General features: G+C 38.9%; 1 protein-coding gene across 5 annotated transcripts; it reads right to left on the reverse strand.

Moving 5' to 3' along the window:
- Positions 1-1360: 1360 nt before the first annotated feature.
- On the reverse strand, positions 1361-22157 carry arfip2a (ADP-ribosylation factor interacting protein 2a). Of its 5 annotated transcripts, XM_017708592.2 has the most exons (11): positions 21999-22157; positions 20571-20673; positions 20130-20162; positions 10774-10882; positions 10566-10628; positions 7708-7788; positions 7370-7485; positions 5467-5688; positions 5068-5225; positions 3730-3904; positions 1361-2015 (listed from the first exon to the last, which is right to left on the reverse strand). In XM_017708592.2, the coding sequence occupies exons 1-11, from the start codon at positions 22028-22030 to the stop codon at positions 1860-1862; spliced, it is 1248 nt and encodes a 415-aa protein (XP_017564081.1). In that variant the 5' UTR covers positions 22031-22157; the 3' UTR covers positions 1361-1859. The 5 variants fall into 5 exon arrangements, with proteins under 5 accessions (XP_017564081.1, XP_017564084.1, XP_037402786.1 ...); XM_017708595.2 differs by lacking the exon at positions 10566-10628; XM_037546889.1 differs by lacking the exons at positions 10566-10628; positions 20130-20162 and having other exon boundaries at positions 1860-2015.
- Between the last annotated feature and the right edge of the window lie 1209 nt (positions 22158-23366).

Raw genomic sequence — 23366 nt, forward strand, 5'->3', positions numbered from 1 at the left:
ACTGCAGCAGCTATGCGAAAAAATAAAACCAAGACATTAACTAACGCAGACATGGTGTGAACAGGGACTCCGGGCTGGGATCTGCCTGCGTGGTTCGGTGTGAACAGGGACTCCGGGGCGGGCGGGCTCGGTGTGGATAGGGACTACGGGGCGGCCGGGCTGGGATCTGCCTGCGTGGTTCGGTGTGAACAGGGACTCCGGGGCGGACGGGCTCGGTTCTGCCTGCGTGGTTCGGTGTGAACAGGGACTCCGGGGCGGACGGGCTCGGTTCTGCCTGCGTGGTTCGGTGTGAACGCTGTCCTGGAGCAGATTCAGGGATTCTCGACATTGATTGGCTGAACAGACCATAACCACGATTCTGTCCAGTGAACACACCACTGTCTGCTGCGCTTATTTTTGTGGTTTCAAAACTTAAATTCTACCAAATGTAAGACAACAATATACATTTGAACTGATATTACAGTTTACTGCCTTTTTTAAAGGGAATTACTGAATACTTTGACAATTCATTCAATTATTTAACCCTCATAATTTTAGTCAAAATATCTGGTCTGATGTTTGCCAGTTGTAAATTAATTTACCATACATTTACTGTTTTAAAACAACAAATTACTGTTACGTTCCAGTAGGCAATGGAGTTATTATTACCCTGTATTTAAAGTAATTTTATAGGCCAGTTCTGTGAATTAACAGTTAACAAACTTTGTATTTTTACAGCAGATTTATTGAAAAGGGTGATTTTCCTGTATTTTACAGATATATTCTCTTATGAAAAATACAGAAAAAAAAATGTTATGGTCAATGTCTGTAAAACTATTTTTTTACAGTGAATGATTAGGTCAATGATTTGGGGTAAAAGCATCTGTAAGGGCATATGTCATAGCCAGAATGACTTGAAAGGTGATACTTTTAAGGTGAAACACAGCAGATTGGTGAACACACGTCTATTAGAATCAGTTACAATGACCAAAATGCTTTTCTAATCCCTTGAATGGCCAGTTACACTTAATGATAACTCAGGCAGGCATTGTAGTCAACAGTTACTGAATAGTAAGGTTTAGCATGTAAGCCTGGGATTTTAAGGATTAACCCTTAGCATTGCATGTCAGAAGGTCAAGAAGACAATCATGAAGAAGGGAGTTGTAATTTACTGTGTCTTGCAAAGATGAGCTCACAGAGGATCAGATATCAGATGAAAAAGGGAGTCTATCTCCATTGTTAATGCTATCCTTCAGAGACGAGTGAACTGAGAGAGACAGTAGAGATAATGTAGAATCATAGTGTAGGGTTTTAAATAGTTGTAGTGACTGATAAAGTCAAGATCTTTAGATATTTAATGACAAACTTAGAGATGCTGCAATCTCTTCAAACTGTTTAATTTCATATGTGAGACTTTACACTGTAATTTACACGATAATATACATTAAATCACCTTATTATGACATGTAGTGTAAACAGTTTTCCATCACATGCCCTCATTCCAGCGCATCATACCCACAAACACACGCACAACCACTATACTCTCTTTCATTCTGAAATAAAAGTGATTAAAATAACTTCCCTTGAAGGTGCCTTTCACGTACAGACCAAATATGTGATTATGTTACACTTTGTGTGACCAAAAAAAAAAAAAAAAAAAAGAATATCCAAAATAACTTCCAGGATCTGGAGAGACAGGAGATGATTAGAGGTTACTCCTCTCATTCATCAAAATACAATCTGGTTTCAAATGAAACCAGATCTCTTTTCATAGTGTGGTCAACACTGAACTGTCTTCCATTCATATGTCCATCTGTCCGCATATCCATACATCAGTCCATCCTCCAGTTGGCCTGTGTCTCTAGAGGCTGTCGGCTTAATCACTGTTCCTCCAGCCACGATGGCTTGTCTGAGCCGGGGGGCTTCAGCTTCACGCTGAACTGCCTGAGAGTCTGTTCCAGCTGCTGCTGGTTCCCGGCGAAGTAGGCCGAGATGGCATTATGGAAGAGGAGGAGCTGCTTGTGCATCACCTTCACCTGCCAATCACAAAGCAACAGAATAAACGTTGATGCTTTGATGTTGCAGTAATTAATAACAATAATAAAGGCATATTGTCATTTTGTATTAATTAGTAACTCTGAAACAAGCAGAGAAATTCTGTTCAAAGTGAAAACTTTCAACTCTGAATCCACATCGCATGTGTGTCTGGAAGTAGAAGAAGAGGTATTTTATTATGATCTGACTTTGATGTAATTATAAAAGCAGCTTTTAAATGACGTTTTTAGCACTTTCTGACTTTGAAACGAATGGAAAAGTCAAACCCACACTTGTTTAGACAGAATATTAATATATTCACATAAATAATGAAGTAATTTTGTAACTATTAGTAATGTAACAATATTACATATGGAACACTATCGAAGTTTATTGTATTGAATCATGTGGTTGTATCGTGATGAGCATGTAAGTAGCATCTTAACGTTAGTCAAAGTTGTAGGAGCGTTCCCTGTTAGCTGGGGTAGCTTAGTGGCTAGAGTTCTAGATCAGAGCAGTTTTCAGTTCAAATATGGTGCTTTAATAATGTTGAATGCTTAAGACACTTCTTATGGATCAAATCGAGACCCTACCGTATCATACTGAATCAATTTTGAATTTATGTGTATTGTAATATCCCGAGTAATTCTATTTAATGTGGCCTCTTAAACTCATTGGAGCCACCGATGGTTCCAAAACGCACATCGTCATACTCTTTGTAACTTTCATATTCATAAGCTACATTCAAAAGGTGGGTGTCATATGAGGCTGTAACTGTCTTCTTTCCAGTCAAATAGATGGGTGATGTCATTTTTAACCCTTATAATAAAAGAAGCTCACAATTTTTTTTGGCGACCCATTTTTCCACAGATCTTGGCTATAAACTATAAACAGATGGTGTCTCTTCAGTGATCTGCTCTGGAAAAATAATTTTTCTTAAAATAATACAAAGAGTGTCTAAGATGTTTAGCTTTCAGCAGTAAATTGTAAGCATATAGCAGTATGTGTCTGATCATAACACATTTTCTGTTAATTTTACTAAATAAATAAATAAATAAAATAAAAAAGTGCATTTATTTCATGCAGTTACTGAATAACTTGCCTTATGTGTCAGATGGAAAAAACAAAATATACCCTGGAGAATAAGAGGATAATGAGTGAGGCAACAATAATTCTAGACGTATAAGGATTAAAAGAGGCAATGGTGAATAAGACATGCTCCTTCTAATTACACAAATGATACTAAAAATCACAACTTGGTGAACAGATAAAGACATTAAATGCTTTACATGTATAATTATGTATAATAATAATTTTGGACCAACACAACTTTCCAGAGAAAAATAAAATCTGTCTTAAGATGGTCTCTTTCTGAATTGTTTCTCCTAAACTCCCCTCAGGAAAAAAGAGGAGATTAACATCCACTTTTCACAGTGAGAAACTGTGGTGGTGAAGGAGAAAAACATGAGATCTCAGACTTTTCTTATGGAAACATTACTCAGCAGAGACTGGGCTGAGACGAGTCAAACGCTGAAGAGTTCAGCCACATGTGTGACAATATTTTGATCTAAGTGAGAAATATCTGAGTTTTATTTCTCAGGAGCCAAAGAGAAAAAGGCTTAAGCCTCACTCTGATTTCAATCTGTACCTAACCATGTCTAGGAGAAGTAACGGAGATGAAGAGCAGATCTCATTTAGACTCAAGTTAAAGTTTACCTTATTCTCCTCCAGGAACTTCAGCTTGATGGTGACGTCGCTGCGTAAGCGCTCGTATTTGTCTTTGTGGATCTGGTACTCCTGTTGGGCCACCTCAATGCGCATCATGGTGGCAGCATCCCGAGGACCAGCACTCAGCTCCTCCAGATCTGTCCTGTAGGCATCATACTCCAACCTGCAGATACAACACAGTGCCTTTCTCACTCAGTGTGGACTAAGATTTAACTCTTAAATGTATAACTCAGATCACTAGAGACCCTCTTTTCACCTGTCCTACTGTTTTATTTTTTAATATAATTACAAAAATATATAAAATACAGCAAAATATCACTGCTATCAGAACAAAACCTCTCATCTCCAAACAGGTAACTTAAAGGGACAAACAAAAATGTTATTAACTTTCAAGGAAGTAAATAACTAAATATTTATTTATTAATAAACATGGACCATTTCTGTTGGTCTATTCATCATGAAATTTGACACACCATAAAGGGTAACTGCCCCTTTCAAACTAGTTAAAAAAAAAAACAAAAGCTACAAAAATGGAGATACAAGGTTTTTTCCCCCCAACAGCAACTAATATTTTATATATATATATATATATATATATATATATATATATATATATATATATATATATATATATATATATATATATGTTATATCTGGTAGAGAGTGTTCAGTGTGATTCTTTGTATAAGGATGCTTTTGGGAAGCCCAGCTCAGGTTGTTTAAATGTACATGCCAGGTTGTTAAAGATCCTGAGGTAAATGGCTGTGCATTTGAGGGGTTATACCTAGTATGTTGGTGCAATATGGCTGCCACTTTACATCAGTATTGCTTGTGTTTTGTAAAATTTGTATTATGTTTTGGTCTCTCTGCACTTGCTAACAAGTTTTCCACTGTACTGGCCAAAATAGCAGCCAAGAGTAACTCTCTCTCATGGCTTAGAGGCTCCTCAGGCTCGCCACTTTAGCAATGCTACACTGCAGCAAAGAGGTTTCCAGAGTCGACCACTGGTGCTATGCTACAGTGCTGCTATGTGGGCTGTTTTGTTTATTGTTGATCGTATATTTTGTTACTATTGTAAAGCATTCTTTAAAAACGGTGCATTGCATTAAAAACGGTGTTATTATTATTGAAAAGGCATATTATTGTTATTACTATTAGACAAAGCTCAGTCTGAGAACAAAAAACATTCCTATTTTCTCAAATGCTAAAACACTGAAAATAGAGAAAAATAGCCCAAACCTGTGGATTCAGCCTATTCAACAGATGAGACTGAGTGATAACACCACTATGCACTTGTTCAGAATATTTACATTTAAGCTGGTCTACCTTGCATTCTCGTACAACTTGATGGTCATTAGTGTGTCCTCCATGGTTTTGTTGACCAGGGTGTTGATGCTGGACACAAAAAAGTTTATGGCACCAAGAAGCGTCTCTCCGTTCTTGCACAGAAGTCTTTGTGTTTCTGCGTTGTAGCCAAACTCATCCTGAAGAACGATGCACACGTTTCAGTAAAGACTCAATAACACCATTATTGAAGACATACAATAACATTTAACATTTACTAATAATGCAAGCAAATAGAACATTTGATAAGATTTTCATCATGAAATCACAGAGACCTGGTTACTTAGTATTTCATATTTACTACAGCAAACTAGACAAAATCATGTGCTCTCATAACAAAACGAGTTTTGCATGTATTCCACAGGGGCTCAGGGCTGTCACCTGTAGCTCTGGAGATTTCTGGCTCAGGTCAGCGAAGGTGTCTCCCAGGGCCTGCTGCGTCTGCACCATGTTGTAGAAGTGGCCGCTGAGTGCCTGGGCCAGTCTCAGGATGTGCTCATACTTCTGCTTGGTTTCGCGGAGAACGTCAATCTGAGCCTCCAGCTCCAGGTCCACCGTCCGTGTGCCGCGCCCGAAACGCTCCGAGAACATCTGCTTTGTGCACTGGAGAACAAAGGGAAGTGTGAAATAAGAGAGAGAGAGAGACACTTCATGAAAATTCCATTGCATCCATGCATTCACTCTATTTGACTGAATGGAAAGACAACATTATTTACAGTTCACACAATTATTTTTCATTTTTTTGATTTTTTAACGAGGAATAAAGTGACACTGTCCTGCTAATCTAGGTTTTGCTTAGTCTTCCACTACACAAAGGAAAGAATGAGAAATCAGAAGTGGTGAAGTTGGCACTGATATACAGCTTTTTTTTTAATCAAAGTGTTCAGTCCCAACTCACTCTGAGCAGCAGGGCTGTTTGATCTGGTTTTGATTCTTTAGGAAATAGTTCAGTGTATCTCAGATTTCATCTTGATTCAATTATTTTGGTTTAATTCATAATTCAAAAATTTTTTGTTATTTGTTGGTTTGGTCTGTGATCACAGAGAACTCTGGTTTATATTCCACTTAAACATGCTTTGGGTTATGAAATGTTGCAACCCAAACTGTCTTGGAGCTCTCCTGCTACCCGCTTCAGACCAGCTGCCCACGCCCCAGCTACCGCCACCTGCCTTGGACTAGCTGCACACCCTACATTGAAGCTTTCATGGACTCCTAGCTATTACTACTACTAATACTACTGCTACTACTATTAATATTAGTAGTATAATCATTTGTAGGTAGCTTGACCAGACTAGGATAGGTTCCTCCCAAGGCTTCTTCCTCAGCTCTGAGGGAGTTTTTCCTTGCCACTGTCACCCCTGGCTTGCTCACCTGGGGGTTTTTACACTATTGTTAAAACTTTGTCTTTACTGGAATTCTGTGACCACCAAACTGTTACGTCAGCTAACAGACACCTGTGCTGACTAGCATCACATTGGGTGATGTGGAGAGAAGGGGGGGCCATGCTACCCACCCAGAGAGAGCGAGGCCAATTGTGCTCTCCTGGACTCCCGTCTACGGATGGCTTTAGCATCACCAGGGATCAAACTCGCGATCTTCTGATGACAGGGCCAACGCATAGACGACGGCACCACTCGGGAGTCCCTAAAAGATTCTTTTCAGGAAAAACTGAGACTGAACCAGAATGACCAGGTCCACCCTTCTCATTAAATTAGTGTTTCCATTTGTGCTTTTAGTAACTGTTCAGTGTTGGATACATTCTTTGCCTTGTTGTGTTGCTTGGGTCAGGTCGAAAACCATTGGGTTTCATTCACAACCGCTCTAATGACGAAAATTCTTCTTAAAACCCACTTGTATGGTTTATGATTCTGACAGTCACCAGTGTTTTCTTATTTGTTCTTGGATAAGAACAGAATCTACACACTCAAGAGGTGTGAACAGTTCTGTGGTTTAAGAAGACGTCATGAATCCGACAGACTTTTTCTTAGGATCTTTCTCAAGAACACATTTAAAACAAAAAAAAAAAAGGGAAATATTTGTGAATGAGACCCACTGACAAAATATAAGTCCTCCGAATAAAACGTTATAAAACATATAAACAATAAAAACTACACGAGAAGCCCCAAAATGTGTGAATACTTTTTTGTATATTATTCTAATTATTATTATAATCAATCCTAACCTTCCAAAATCAATGCAGTTTTACACGCTTACTAAGCAATAACTGATTAGGGACTATTAAAGTCTCATTGGAGAATAACACTGGATCGTGAAGGAGCCGTACCTTGTAAGTGTTGATGCTCCATTTCTTCACGCTGTCAAACTTCTCCACAGCTATGCCTCGTGTGGCCTCCTCTGACATCATGGTTGGATGACTATTGCTGTGGTGCATGCTGGGACCTTGGGGGGAGGACGGAAGACTATAAAAAGTCAGAATCAGGGGTTCGACTTAAAACTACTAATTTAGAGACCAAAAATAAATAAATAAATAAAAACAACACTTTATCTGATTACAGCTAACTCCTAACTTTCACTTAGGAGTATGAATGTGACAACGCAAGGTGTAATGCTGAAATGAAGTGACTGGAGATGGAATGCAGTGTTGACCAGCCCCTGTGATACCTGGGTGGTGATCTGGTTGGCGGGCTATCCGGCTGGCGACTGACTGGCTGTGGGGAATTCCCCTAGACTTGGAACGAAGGTCTGAAATGAGCGAGCAAGAGTGAGGATGTATGGGTGGGGATGGGGGTGGGGATGAAAAGAAGTGTTATGACCACATTTAAAACTTTTTTTATTAACCCTTAGAAGTCTCAGCTGTCACAGTGCATTAATAAAAGCACACTTATTTTATATTAAAGGCCCATAGCCTACTTTGTTCATGCGTTTTATATTGTCCCCTGAGGACTGTTCTCTGTTTATCCCTAAACAGGCTACTTTTGTTACTGTGCCTTAGGACTGATATATGTAAATGAGCTCTGCTCTGATTGGCTGCTCTCTATTGTGTCTCATTACATAAAGCAATGCAACCTGAAACAGTATAAACAGGCAGAGCTAAACCAGTGAAAATGAAACGGTTTTCATGACATCAGAAAAACAATGAATTGAAAACATGTTTAGCTTCCATACATGAACTCAATGGACTGGAGAGTGAAAGACATGTTTTGAAACTTTAATAATGTGTATGTACTACATTAAACTTTATTTTAAAAAATGTAAGAAAAATTCAGTTTTCCATGATACGGGATATTTACTAATTTACTAATAATTCAAACATAGAGAAATTCTGCCAAAAGTGCAGAATCTTAACGTTCAGTGCAACTCTTGTGTTTGTAGGTTGAAGAGAAAACATTTTATCAGGGTCTGAATTTGATGGTTGTGCATACTGTCCTGTTTTACTGAAAGAAAAAGCTTAAGGGATGCACAGATATAGGAACTTTGAGTTAATGCTGATATTCGACATTTTTCATGGAATAATTTATAACAATATATAATATTGTTTATTTTTCGAAATTCAATGTTATTTTTCACTTATTGTTTTATATAATATAGAACTTGGGATTAAATCCACCTGGACTGGCATTACAGACCTCACCACACTTTCGAGGTTACAAATGCAGTAAAATAAATAAAACACAGATTGTTTTGCACAGTAACCCAGCAACACCTAAACATTTTGCACTGCCCAAGTACAATAAATACATTATCATGTATCGGTTTGAAATATCAGCCAAATCTCTGTCTGATGCCAATATTTTTTTCCTCTAAGAAATGTACATATACACTATTATTTTATTTTTGACATTGAAACAAAACTGTCAAAACTTAATGTAGATGTAATTCTTTGCATAACTTCTGTTATTACATTTTAATTTTACAACAAAAACAATCACAGCTAGACTTCTAAGGGTTAAAATTAGAGAAAGAGATGTTGCACATGCAACAAGCAGTCAGCACATAAGAGTGATGCAATGAGAACAACAGTTTTTAGAAAACAAACACACAAAATATGCAAAGTGATTAACAGCAGCAGTGTTGATACATTTAAGCTTCACTTGTTTAAACAGTTGAGTGAAGGAGGGTTTAAGGTGAACGGTCAGAGGTTAAGGACAATAATCAATAAAGAAAGGGGAGAAAATGACATCAATAGACTGATAAAGCGACTGAACAACAACAGTCAACGTTGCAGGTCCAACGCACTGAAAATAAGCCCATTCACTCCACAATACCATTAGGGTTGTTACCGTGTCACAGCTTCACTGTCAGTCACAGTGCATAACTAAACAGTCACCCCATCATTTACTTTTATAATGCAGATTAAAATTGTATATCACTGGATATCATTTTGAGGAACACATATTTGGGGTTTATTAAGGTCTTGTTATTTGTTTAGGTGGACCCTACGACAGTGACTCATTTAAACTCACTGACCTCTTCAATACGACTTATTCTACTGTCAGTGTTTGTCTATGGAGACTGCATGGCTATGTGCTTGATTGTGTACACCTGTTTGCAATAGATGTGGCTAAAACATTTTAACTCAACGATTAGGGGTTGTGTCCACATACCTTTGCCTATATAGTGCATTTATGGTGTTTATATCGCAAAAATTGACCTGCTTCATATAAAAGTTTAATGTATTTGCATTCAGTGGTTAAAATGGGTTGAAATCAACATAAAATATACCCAGCTTTGGTTCTGCCTACCAAAATGATTCTCATTATAGGACCTACAGAACCTACAGGAATAAAATTTTGCCAATTATAATAAGAATTTAAGTGATGAATTCAAGTTTAGTCATATGCATAACAAGGTCTTAAAGTGCCTTTTGTGCATTATGACAGGTAGTAATGCGATTATTAATGCTTTTTGCATACTAGACCTCGAATTATGGCCAATTCAGGTCATAATGAATAAGACTTCATGCATAATGAATAACCCATTTACAAGTGGGTTATCTGGGCTTTACTGCACAGATAACAAGACTTTAATTAACCGTATTATGTGTTCCTTAAAATGAAATGTTAATATAATTTTTATTTCATTTTAATGTGAAAAGAGAGATTAAGAGGAGAAGTTGCTTAATACTGTGATACAGTGAAACTGTGATATTTTTGACTAGGTTATCATACCGTAAACATGTTAAACCATCCTCTAAATGCCATGGGGTCACATCAAGCATTAATCTGTGTTATTTTGTGTAACATTCTTTAAACAGACCATACATACCACTGCTCTAAGAAACACACACACACCAGGAAAATACATTCTGGTTAGTTAGCGTTCCCAACTTAAGCTAACATGCAGCCAGTATGTCCTCTTTCCAGCCTGTAGAAAAGGGGCAAACGCTTTCTGTTAACACTCAACAAGAGCTTAATAAATAATATAAAATAATCACGTGCAGTTCACTGGTAGAAAAGGAGAGAGAGAACTTTAAAATGAAAGATAGAATAAAATAAGTTCACATGACTGCATAAAGACACCTGGTTTGGGGGCGTTACCACATCGTCTCTCAAAATACTCCTCGTTGAAAAGAATAGCTGGCCCTAAAACATGTCAGCAAAAAATAAATAAAAGACGCGCAAAGTTTCGGCAACAGTTCCATCTGCAAAAGTCCTCAAATCTACCACAGAACGAGTACAAAGGTGATCTGATGAGCCAAAGTCTTGTGAATTGAAAAGAGCAATGCACCTTTAATGGAGCTGGTGGGAATGATGCCCTCAGCGGCTCCTCCGTAACCCCCAGAAACAATGCTCGTCTCGTTCAGGTTGGGCCCAGAAACCATCACCTGCTGCAAATCCTGAAGAAGATAAAAAGGTAAAATTGATATTAAATAGCTGTTCAATAACACACAGTTCAGCAGTTCATTAAATGCTTTAAGAAGTGGCTCGGTGAAATATTTACACCATTTCCCACTCAAGCCAGATGTAATTGATCAGCCAAGACACGCTTGGCGTCCATATTTTGCTTTTTTAGTTTAGCCCAGGCCAACACTGCTGACAAACAACAGAAGTCAATAGTCACTCAAATCCTTTCCATAAATAGATCTTCTCTCAACCAACTCAAACCACACAACTGTCTTCATTAAAGTTGTGCAGGCTTCTCAATGTGGTTTAGGACACAGTAGGGCTCACTGTAAACTATAAAAATGAACACAAATTCCACTGTGTAGCTAAACACAGCAGGCAGCCACTTTAAACAGGTGTTGTACCAAATTCTGACAACTTTTTGAGTGAACACACCTCTTGCTGGTTTATGGATTATTTTTCTGCTTATAAAACTGTTCATTTTTTATTTTTGAACTGAATATAGGTGCTTATAAACAAAAACATTAGACATCGTGAATAAACTAGCACCCATATGCCTGTGTGAATTCGTCCCCGTGGACGGCAGGGAGACGGACCCAAATGCAAAGAGGAAAACCCGTGAGAAAGGGTGTTAAATAAATGTATTGAGGCAATGGAGTGTGAATTTGGAGTTGAGGTGACTCAGAGTCAGGCTTGAACCACCAATGTACTAATCAGCAGGCCGTGGAGTTACCACTGCACCACCAGGAGGCACAGGTGACAATAGGGAAAAACAGTAATGAGAAATAAATAGGTAGGAAAAAGGGCAACAAAGGGGACCCTAAAAAGCAGCGTGCTCAAACACAGAGGACGTTGAAAGCAGGGTGCTCAAACACAGAGGACGCTGAAATCAGGGTGCTCAAACAAAGGCTGAACTAGAAACGTGAAATAAGAGATAATCAGAAAACAAAAATGACTTCCTCTGTAATTATGAGGGGAAGGCAGACTATGTTCCACCTGTTTGCTCTTAGTGGAGCAAACACCTTTTAGATTAGATTAAGATTAGATTAAGTGACCCTTATTAGTCCCACAACGGGGAAATTTCACCTCCACATTTAACCCATCCGTGAAGTGAAACACCACATACACTCTAGTGAGCACACACACACTAGGGGGCAGTGAGAACACTTGCCTGGGGAGCAGTTGGGGGTTAGCTGTCTTGCTCAAGGACACCTCAGTCATGTGCTGTTGGCTCTGGGGATCGAACCGGCGACCTTCCGGTCACAAGGCTGGATCCCTAACCTCCAGCCCACGACTTCCCCAAAACAAGTGTCAGAAGTGGGATGGACAAAGCGTGGCTTGGAGCAGTTTGGAGCTCAAGTCTTCTTGTGGTTTTTAAGTAGCTTTGGGGTAATCACTCCCGTTTTTTCCAGACCTTTCTCCTTTTCTTTTCTTTTTCTTTTAGTTTAAATACACAGCATGGCTGTGTACCATCCCGTCACCCCTCTACAAAGCTGTGACAAAGGGCTGCTGTTTGCCACAGCCTTAAGTAGAGGAGTCCACAGGTGTGTCAGGTCGGGCCTAATCAGCCCGAGGGCTTCTGGGAATTGGAGTTCCCTGAAGTTATAGCACTTTTCCACTGTCGTCCTCTGCTGGCAGCGTAGGCTGGGCCCCTACAGGCACAACACCTAAAGTGACGGCCCACTTCATTCAGCTAAATAATTAATAAAATGTATTAATTTTGTTAATCTTTCTAGTTCACACTCAATCACACTGTGCCATAAACAAACACCTACAATCTGCACTACCTTACTGTAGACCAGAATGCAGTTTAAGAGATTTGACAGATGATTTAAAGACGTATTTATGGAAAATTCACTAGACTATGAGAGGTAAGGAGTAGCTTATATACCTATTTCACTGTGCAGGATGTGTAGCCATCACTGTAATATCACTGCTCCTCCCATACTTTCATGATGAATTCTATAAACCCTATCAAAACCTGGCTTTGTCCTCTTGAACTCCTCTTTAATTAAACTCTGCCCACAGAGTAGCTGTTCGAGTACACATGTCCATAATGGTCAGGGTAAACACTGGCTGACATTGGTCAGGGTAAAACTGATCAGCAGGTGGAACCGGAACTTTCTTTGTGCTACCGTGTTTTCTAACACTGTATAAAAGCTCCATACTGCCTTTATTGTTGGATACACTGCGATAGTTTCTGAGTGAGAATGTGCTCACATTCCCAAGTCATATCACTGTAATGATCATGATTATGAGTAACAAAGTAATTAATAACACAATAACACATTTTTAGTTGTCATAAATCATATTTTATATCTAAATATGCACTAACACTGTTGTCTATCTACTATGCTGCTATACGGTAAAGTTTTGCTCACATTTATAACTCACAGTAAGTCATACTGTGTCCTAAACCACGTTGACCAGTCTGTACAACCTTGTTTTTGAGCAGATTGTGGGCTTTGAGAATGTATTTACAGAAAGAAAACTGGGTGACTATTGATTTTTAGTGTTCAGCTCCAGCGCTAAACTAAAGATGAACTAAATTTGGACACCAAATGTTGCCTGGTGATCGAATACATCTGTAGTATATAACCTACTGCTATAAATGTGCTACCAAAGTTGATTTACTGTTTAAACTCAGCATTCATTTACACACATTGTAAGTCATTAGTGCTTTATATCCAACATAAACTGATCGTCAAACTTCCACCTGACTATTTTCTTTGCGGCTTAATGAAGAGGAGGCAGGAAAATGAGCTCATGTGATCTGAGATGTGCATTTAAGGGTTCAAATTAGCTGCATTTAGACATTACAATATACAAAGACTGCACGATATACAGCAGTTGTGATGAACTGCTTCTTATGATCTTTTCTCAGCTTAAGTTTATTTCATCTCATGAAGCACTTGAAATTACATAGCAAGGTCTTGATAATAAGCTGACAAAACCATTAGACGGGAACAATCCTCTATAGCTGCTGGTAATCGCATATAAAGGGTGGGTGGTTTGACTAATGTGTTCATTTTGAAAGAAACAATATTTGGAACAGCCTGGGTCTGGAATTAGCTGCCTTCATAAGACTTGACATGCAAGGTGTTTGGTAACAGGCTCAATGCACTTCAGTATTTAAAGGGGAATTCCATCAATTTTTCAAAATTCCTGCAGAATTCAAACACAAAGGTGTAAAAACAGTCATTCAGAGTGATCTGATGTGAGATGGTTCACTGTAGGGAATCATACTGACTCAGATTTGTTTATAATAGTGGTGAACTTTTCCTGAAAATATATTTCAGGAAAGATATTTTACATGTGTGTCCCAGTATACTGAGCTTAGGGGTGGGTGATATGGCAAAAATGTAATATTATGATACCTAAGGAACTTTTCTTGATATACAATATATCACAATATTTATTTTTTTCTGAGAGTTGGAACAGATGGAAAAAAAAACAGTAGTGCCACACTTTAAAAATACTATTAAAACTATGAATATAATAATTCATACTAATTATGTAATGCAACACGGTCAGTGTTCATTAAGCACTGACAACGTCCACAATATGCTCATAAAAGAAACGTTATGGCATCATTTTGTGACATACTTTATCACGATAATGATGAATATCATCATACTGCCCAGCTGTAGTGATATAACATGCTAGAAGTCGGACGCTCGCGGTTAAAAGGGTCTGATGAGACTTTACTGATGAAGACAATATCCAAGTATGTAGTCACAAAACAAGCATGGGTCAGATCCAGGAAGTACAACCAATACACAAAGACAAACATAACACTAGACAATCACTCCAAAAAGGGGCAGGCAAAGGCAGAGTAGAGAAAACAGGCAAAAAGGTCAAAAACAATGGCTAAACGATAAGGGCAAACAGCAGGTTAAGGCAAAAAGCAGAGTCGGAACAGGAAACAATGGTCATAAACAGGAATCAGACAAAGAATATAATGCTCAGTAGACCAATGATGATTCAATACCTCCCAACTAGTCTACGCTAAAGCCCGGGCTTATAAACCTAACTAATAAGGTCATATGACGTAGCACACAGGTGCACAGAATCAGTACTCCCACAGCTGGTTTATGAGAAGCTTGGCCACTTCCTTTTCCCCCCGTTATATCAAATACAGGCCTGCTAAACAGCAGGGGGCACCCGCGAGTGAGTTCTAAATAAATGGGAGTAAATGGAGCTCAACGCTAAGCTTTTAGCTAAAAACTAAAAGTTAAAAGAATTTCTAATCACTTTCCCAGAACATTCCTTTAATTTTAGAAAGTAGAAGGTCGTATTTCACTAAAACGACATCATAACTGTATGTTTCCTTTTTTCTACAGCAAACAGGTTTTGGGCTGCGGGAGGTGGGCATTACTACTAGAGTGTGATGATTGATTGGTGAGTGGAACAGCTCATTGGCTGTTTTCGCGCACACTGACGTCATGGACCTACATGAAGCGCCGTTTTAAACTCCTATAGCTCGAGTTTAAAAGCTCTTAAGAATATAACAGCTGTGTTAACATGTTTATGCTGTTGTGTGTTAAGGACATGACTGCATTCTTTACATTAAAAATGTTTAAGCATTTATAAACTATGATTTTACTCAAATGCTCCATATCAACCCATTCATTTGGACTCACTCGGGAGCGCCCTCTAGCATTTGAGAAAACCGGAAGATACTGCAGAGTGGTAATTCTGGTACTCCGGTGAGCAAGAGCGCTGATTGGAGCATGAAGGCAAATTAGAAGTCATGTGATTTTGTGTCCCAATGTATTTCATAGCCTTACTTGATCATGTGTCCTCATGGCAATCTAATTTTTATTAGGCATTCTTTTTACATAACCTCTGATTAGCATGGGTAATCTGAACATTTGTGCCTTCTGATAGGCTCATTGTTTCTTTTTTCATTATCCATTATTGTAGTATATTCACTAGCATGTCCCTATTCATAATTACATCACTCACAGGTTTTGCTTTGATATTGTTTTGCTGTGCAGTGTTGACCAGACAAGAATAGGTTCCCCTTTTGAGTCTTGACTCCTCTCAAGGTTTCCTTTTTTTGCTCTTAGGAAGTTTTTCTTGCCACTATCACCCTTGGCTTACTTGGTTAGGGCTTGGACCTGGATTTCTATGATGCTGCTTGGTGACAATTCAATTGATAGGGACCAGGAGTCACAAAGTATATAACAAATACACTCATCGGCCACTTTATTAGGTGCTAGTAGAAGTGCCTTAATTCTTCATGGCATACTTTCAACAAGGTGTTGGAAACATTCCTCAGAGATTTTGTTTGGTTATTTGAGTTGCTGTTGCCTTTCTATCGTCTTGAACCAGTCTGCCCATTTTCCTCTGACCTCTCACATAAACAAGGCATTTTCGTCCACACAACTGCCACTCACTGGATATTTTCAGACCATTCTCTGTAAACCCTAGAGATGGTTGAGCATGAAAATCCCAGTACATCAGCAGTTTCTGAAATACTAAGACCAGCCCGCCTGGCACCAATAACCATGCCACACTCCGTCACTTAAATCCCCTTTCTTCTCAATTCTGATGCTCGGTTTGCACTTCAGCAAGTTGTCTTGACCACCTCTACATGCCTAAATGCAGCGAGTTGCGGCCATGTGATCGGCTGATTAGCTATTTGTATTAACAAGCAATTGTACCTAATAAACTGGCCAGTGAGTGTATGTAGCCATTTTATCTAACTGAATATCAATTTTATATATCTATAATGACTAGTAAACCTATATGTGCCTTCTGAGTTTTTATATGTTTTTTATGTTTTTTTATGTTTTGTTGAAAAAGGTAAGACTGGGAAAAAAAACAGTAATAATTACCTGTATATTATATTGCCTTACAATGTCCTGCATGTACCTTTGAGTCATTAACCTACTCAAAAAATATATTTTAGGCCAAAACCTTTTCATAAAACTAAACTATCTTAAAACAGTGTCTCTATCAGAGTCACTGAATTCTTTTAGAGTCATCGAATTCTTCAGCTGTCTAGTTTCCATCACTCCTGTGAACAGTTCTAACTTCTAAAGTTTCTCTAGAACAGAGCATGACTTTGTTTACATGTAAGTGGTTTAATTATGCAGATCTTTTTAAACATATCAGTGGAATTTCCATTCATCAGAACTGAGTCATGACAGTGGTTCCTGCCTTCTAATACTCATACATTCCACTCCATAATAACTCAACTAGTTTGCACTGTTTTCTACTTATTTGGCTACACTGCAAAAATAATATCTGTCCAATTGAAAACATCTTAAATGTAGTCAATAAATCTAATGTACATTTAAATAAATAAATATTCTGTACATTTTTACTTGTTATAAGTGATTTTATCTAGTGAATCTGTGTCTTATAGGTGGACCGTGGACCGGGTCTGGACCTACAACTGAAAAACTATGTAGAACTGTTTAATTTTGTGGTCCTATTTTTAGCGATGTAGCTTTTCTAGCCTTTACAGGACCACTTTAGTGGCCCAGGAGACTCATAGACCAATCGAATATGTTGTAAAGCCAATCAAGATCTGTGCATTACAGTGAGCACTGGGATTCAAGTGGGTGACGCACACACAGGGGAGGGACGAGGCAAGAAACAGCAGTCAGATAAGAAAGTGAGTCAGAGGGATGTTATTTCACATAGCAAGCTCTAAAAAGAGATATTCAGTTGTCGTCTACATAAGATGTTGATATACCTACGAAGCTACTTCAGTTTACAGTATAAGGCACTGAATCATAATGCAAATTAGACACTGTGATGTTCCGGACCTTTTCCGGAAATTTTCTCTAACTGGACCTAATTTTAATTAAATACCCCCTAGATCAACTACCAGCATAGCTATAAAATGACAAAGGAATCAACCAATCACACTTTGATTTCCAATAGATGGGACCAATTTTGTGAGAAAAAAAATATCACTGCCTGCTGGAAGTTCTAGATACATCACTTATTGTCAAATACATAGCAATCTAATCAGTGGGTTACCAGAAGTGGGAAAACAGCAGTGCCAGCTCTATTCCACACACATAGAGCACAATTCACACCCGTTTTATCAGAGTAATAAGGATAAATAAAAGGCAACTGAAGTAAGAAGCTTATTCCTACTCATGTGTTCTTCTGCTCAAAATGGCAGTTTTTGAAACATACAAAATAAAAATCTACACATTTTCAGCTTTGTTACATCATATTCTTTCTATACCTAAGTAGGTAAGGATAACAGCATTGAGAAATTACATTATTACCTCCTTAAATGGCCAGAACTAATCTGACCTAAGAATAACCTACAAATAATTGTGGATTATTAGTCTTTTCCTGTATTCAGCCTGGGCAGATTAAGAGGCACAAATAGTCACTTTTTGCATCAGCTTTAAAGGGTTCAACAACTGTACTGCTCTACAATAGTGGCACATATGGAGTCAAAGTATACTTTCATAAATCATAAGACTGGACAACATTTTACTGTCGGGCACGTGACACCTACATACATAAGCCCCACATGACTGAGATAAACCTACATTCATTTGTTATGAATGCTGTATTTGCCAAATTTGATGTCAGGTTGCCATAACATCCATGTCATTTGGTTATTTTCTGATTGTAGGTTCTGTCCTGACACTTTCTAGGCTGAAAAGACGGAGCACATCAGGACAACTAACTCTGTAGCTCAGTGTGCATCACAGTAACACAATGCCTGCCAAGCCAGGTTAGTTCAACAAAACTGAGGATTATCTGTGACCATTAAGTAAAAGGAGATTAATTTTATCATTTATAAGATTTTTACGTATTATTTAGGAACACAATTACGTATTATGCACAATTACTGTAGGTAAAATGAGTTTGTGGTTCTATATCTATATTTGCGGTCACTGTATAAACAAAACCTAGTATGTACAACTTTACTGGAGAAAGATAAACAGCCTTAACTTATAATCAACATTAATGGAACAAGACTTTTAATTCCAATTTTGGACCATTTTTTGTTGGTCTGTTCATCATGAAATTTTAGCACAAGGCAAAAAAAAAAAAGTTAAAAATAACAAAAAACAGAGATTCAAAAATGGAGTTTTTCCCATGGCAGCAACTATATACAATACACTACAATACTACTACTACTCTGAACAAGTGCCAGAGCCCGATAATGACAGAGTTAAGCACATTATTGCTAACAATAAGTATTGGCAACAGTAAAGCTGACTATGAACACAAAGTTACATTAAGCAATTGCAGTTCAGTCATTTTTACTCAATATTTCACACACTGTACTGAACTAAATCCAGTTAAACACAGCATGCTTCACGTTCTCTTTGTAATGAAACATGCAAATGGTCAGTATTGGTTAAGCACTGATTATATCCACGATATGCCCAGAAAAGCATATTGTGCTCTAATGCAAATAAGAATTAACAGCGTCACACTGCCCAGCTGCCTTCACTACTTATTTGTTATGCAGCAGGTTTCCCTGTCAGTGTCTCCACAAAGTGCTCAGCACTACTGACACTACAGAGCTTTTTTTTTTTTTTTAAAGTGCTCACTGCTGTTCAATTCCACAACCAGCCAGTCAAGCTGGTTTCACTGCGACATAAACTGAACTACAAAAGTCATAATGTCCTACATAGTTTTACCCTGGAAAGTGTCATGACACAACCCTTTTGATACATGAGGCCTACTGGAAAAAGTGTTCATAAAATGTTTATGCAGGTCTATGTCAATTGTCACGCAGGGCTTATGTAGGTATCACTGTCTTAAAGTAAAAACAGTTTCCTTGGACATATTCATAAAGCAGAGAAAGTATGGAATACACTTCTGTGACTTCATTTCACAGCCCTGATTTCTCAGCGATTCTCCAAATTTCATACATTTTTATTTTTATCTCCAAAATTTATGTTGCATGAGCCAATCAATGTGCTCATCTACTTTCCCAATAGCCCTCGCACAGCTGCAGGACCACTAAAGTGTAAACGTGCTAAGACGTAGAACTCACACATCTCCCTTATTTTAAACGTGCACAGCTCCATAAAGCCCAGTGGATCAGCAGCGATTCTTGCTTATCCTCTGTCTTTTGTGCACAACACAAGCATAATTCTTTAGATAATTCAGGCTCTAGGCTGTGTGCTAAATCGTAAACACAGCAACCCAACTAATTTGGAGGGATAAATAAAGAGGGACTCTAATCTAAGGACGCACTGCCAAGTCCTCCTTCATCACCACCACTGAAAGACTCCCTACCTTCCGCTCTAAGCTCCAATCAATCTGTGCAGCCTGCGCAAACAAGACATAAAGACAAAACATGGCATGTTTGAGCGTACAGTCACAAATCAAAGGGAATGGCAATCTAAAATGCAACACAGATGACGAGACAGACTGTGCCAGCTGCGGTGAATTGGGATGGTGTATAGTAAAAAGCATCATACCAGGGACAGGCATGAGATGAAGGCTATACAGCTGAGGTTTTGTGTGTTTTTCTGCATTATGTGTTTGTATTAAAACAATATTAGACAAAGCAAGTCAAAAGCAGCCACAAAATGTGATGGAAGGATATCAGATTTATTTAATGGTCAAATGTCTTGGTCCTTAGTGATGCGTCTGGGGTAGTGATGAGTCTCAGCCATGGTTTAGACAGCTGAAGCCTTTTTTTTCGATTTTGGAATAGTGTTAGCGATCACTCACCTGCTCAAGACTGTCTTCCTCAGCCGTTCTTGTGTCTCCATTGCTGTTGATGGGAATTTCCATCGTGGCAGCTTTGCTCATTATGCTGTCCGCCATGGTGGACCTGCAGTAAACATAGCTGTGTAGATGAAATCTCTCAGGATAGGGTGCAGTCATGTCTAATACACAACCAGAATTTTTTTAATTAAACGAGTCTGTATTATGTAAAGAAGTTTCAAAACACAGCTGTCCATATGGTTTGTGGTACTCTGCAAAAGTCAGTGATGACAACAGACCATCTGACCTCAACATCACTGAATATGATAGGGATCACCTGGATCGTGAGAAGCAAACTGAACTTTGGAAGTGTGTAAAAATATCCCTGTAGAGTGTAATTTTTTGTCAAACAGTTTTCACTTTTTTCCTGACACTAAAAAATTCACAATCTACGGGTCATTTTGGATGAATATTAAATAACCGAATGGTGGTCTCTGACTTTGCCACAGGACTGTGTATATGGAAACTAACCGTTTGAATTCTTCTTGTGATGTGATGAAACTCATCACACCTACATATTTATGCCCAGCTTACAGCAGTTAACTCCACCCATTCTGACTTAAGTTTTAAGGAGTGTGGCAAAGGAAGCCAATCAGAGCAGAGGTCATTTACATTTGGCAGTCTTACAGGCACAATACCAAAAACAGCCTGTTTAATTATAAGGAACAAAGACAGGTAAGAAAATAGTAGAAAACCTAAAACCAGCAGCTGGACAGCTAGTTATTATGGCCTTAGGCCACACACTGGTTGGCCTAAACATTACATATCTGTGCAGTGTGTATAAAGAGCTAAAGATCAGCCTGTTCATCATGAAGCTGTGACCCCTACTAGAAAAACCAGCATCGACAAGCATGGCTGGTCACCAGCAAACCAGCATATATTGTGTGTCGGATGCTGGGATGCTGGTCAGCAGCAATGACATGCTGATCACTAGTAGAATCAGCATATGTTGTGTTTTGGATGCTGGGATGCTGCTCAACCAGCATGACCATGATGGATGACCAGCTAAACCAGCACTAGACCAGCATAAACCAGCATAGAACAGTACGGAATGCATGCTGGTCTGTGCTGTTTTTTCCAGCAGGGACATGTCACAGGGAGCATCGCCATCTAAATGATGTGCATGCAGGCCTATCTGACGCTATGTAGCTGCAGGCTGACCAGCAAGCGACACCATGGCAGGCATTCATTCAACTACTCAGCTACAGATCATCAGATAGCTGACCTTGATTAAGACTTTCTGATCCATCACCATTTATCATGCAAATGTAAGCTACAGTAGTCAAGCCTGTTCCATATCCCCTTCAAGTGCCAGCCTGGCGACCACCCACCAGTGACCTCAGCTAGGAGGATGATGGTGATGGTGATGATGAAGATGTCCTTGCTGCTTACCTGTACTCTGAGTCCAAATTCGGCTTTATCATCGAATTATGTTTTTTTTCCCGATGCAGTTTTAACACAGTGCTACAGAAGAGAAGCGGTGGGATGTGTTTTTTTAAGGAGTGCTGATCACATCATTTCCGCAGCCTCTTCTCTCAATCCTCTCCGTCCAAAATCAAGCCGCATTATTTTTTTACCCGCCTGTTTTCTGGAAAGCCCCGGCGATAGGCGGACTGCTCGTGAGTGTGAACTACTATCCAATCCAAATGCAGGAGGCGGGATGCCGCCAGCCAATCACAGCGAAGAAGGGCGGGGGTTTGTCCGAAAACGGGTGGGATAAAAAATAAGACACGCAAACGGAACTGACGACACAGGAATCGTCACCGTCCAGCTGGCTTTAGGGCTTTAGGGCTTTAGGATTAACCAGTGTCTGTCCAGCCTAATGCAGAGCCACATGAGCGGCCTTTCTAACAGTTTGAGAAAAGTCCAGTTTACATATGTATATATATATATATATATATCATATATAATTCTGACGTTTAAAATCATAAACAGTACAGTGACAGTGTTGTGCTTTAAAAGAACGATGTATTATTATATTCATTATTCCTTGTATTTATTTTAATGCTCCATGGCACGTATACACACTCTCACACACACACACACACACACAGATATATGCATACATACCCATATGGTACTGTACAAAAACACTAACTGTGATAGAGTAAGATACAGGAGAGGCCATGATTCTGCTGCTAGTAGTGCTCTTTTATTGAAAAACCAGCAGAAAAACATGTACAGCCAAAACAGGAGTGACGTCACCAATAGCCATAGGTACCCCACACCCAGACACAATATAACACAAATAACACAAGTCATCTTTTTTTACTAAAAGAAACAACATTAGTCCCTTTTCTGGAGGGCGGGTTCTCCCATGAGCCTCTTAGCATAGACGTCTGCATGTCCATGCCTCCAAAGCCTCTTCAGCAGCAGGAGCCAGTAGATGCAATAGAAACCCACAAACAACCCACAACCAAGACACAGCATACACAAAAATGTCCTGTGACCCTTGATGAAGGACTAGAGACCAACACAAACTGAGCCGCATCGTCTCTGACTTTACATCTACAAGGTGGACTGACAAGGTAGGAGTGTCTAATAGAGCGGAGAGTGAGTGAACACAGTGTTTAAAACTCCAGCAGCGCTCCTGTGTCTGATCCACTCGCACCAGCACAACACACCAACACAACACCACCAAGTGTGTGTGTGTGTGTGTGTGTGTGTGTGTGTGTGTGTGTGTGTGGTAACTGAACACAACCTCACATTTCCAAAATGACAACTTTAGAAGAGAAGGAAAGAAAACAAGAAGAAGAAGAT

The sequence above is a fragment of the Pygocentrus nattereri genome, chromosome 17, assembly GCF_015220715.1.
Source record: "Pygocentrus nattereri isolate fPygNat1 chromosome 17, fPygNat1.pri, whole genome shotgun sequence".
NCBI classification, from domain to species: Eukaryota; Metazoa; Chordata; class Actinopteri; order Characiformes; family Serrasalmidae; genus Pygocentrus; species Pygocentrus nattereri.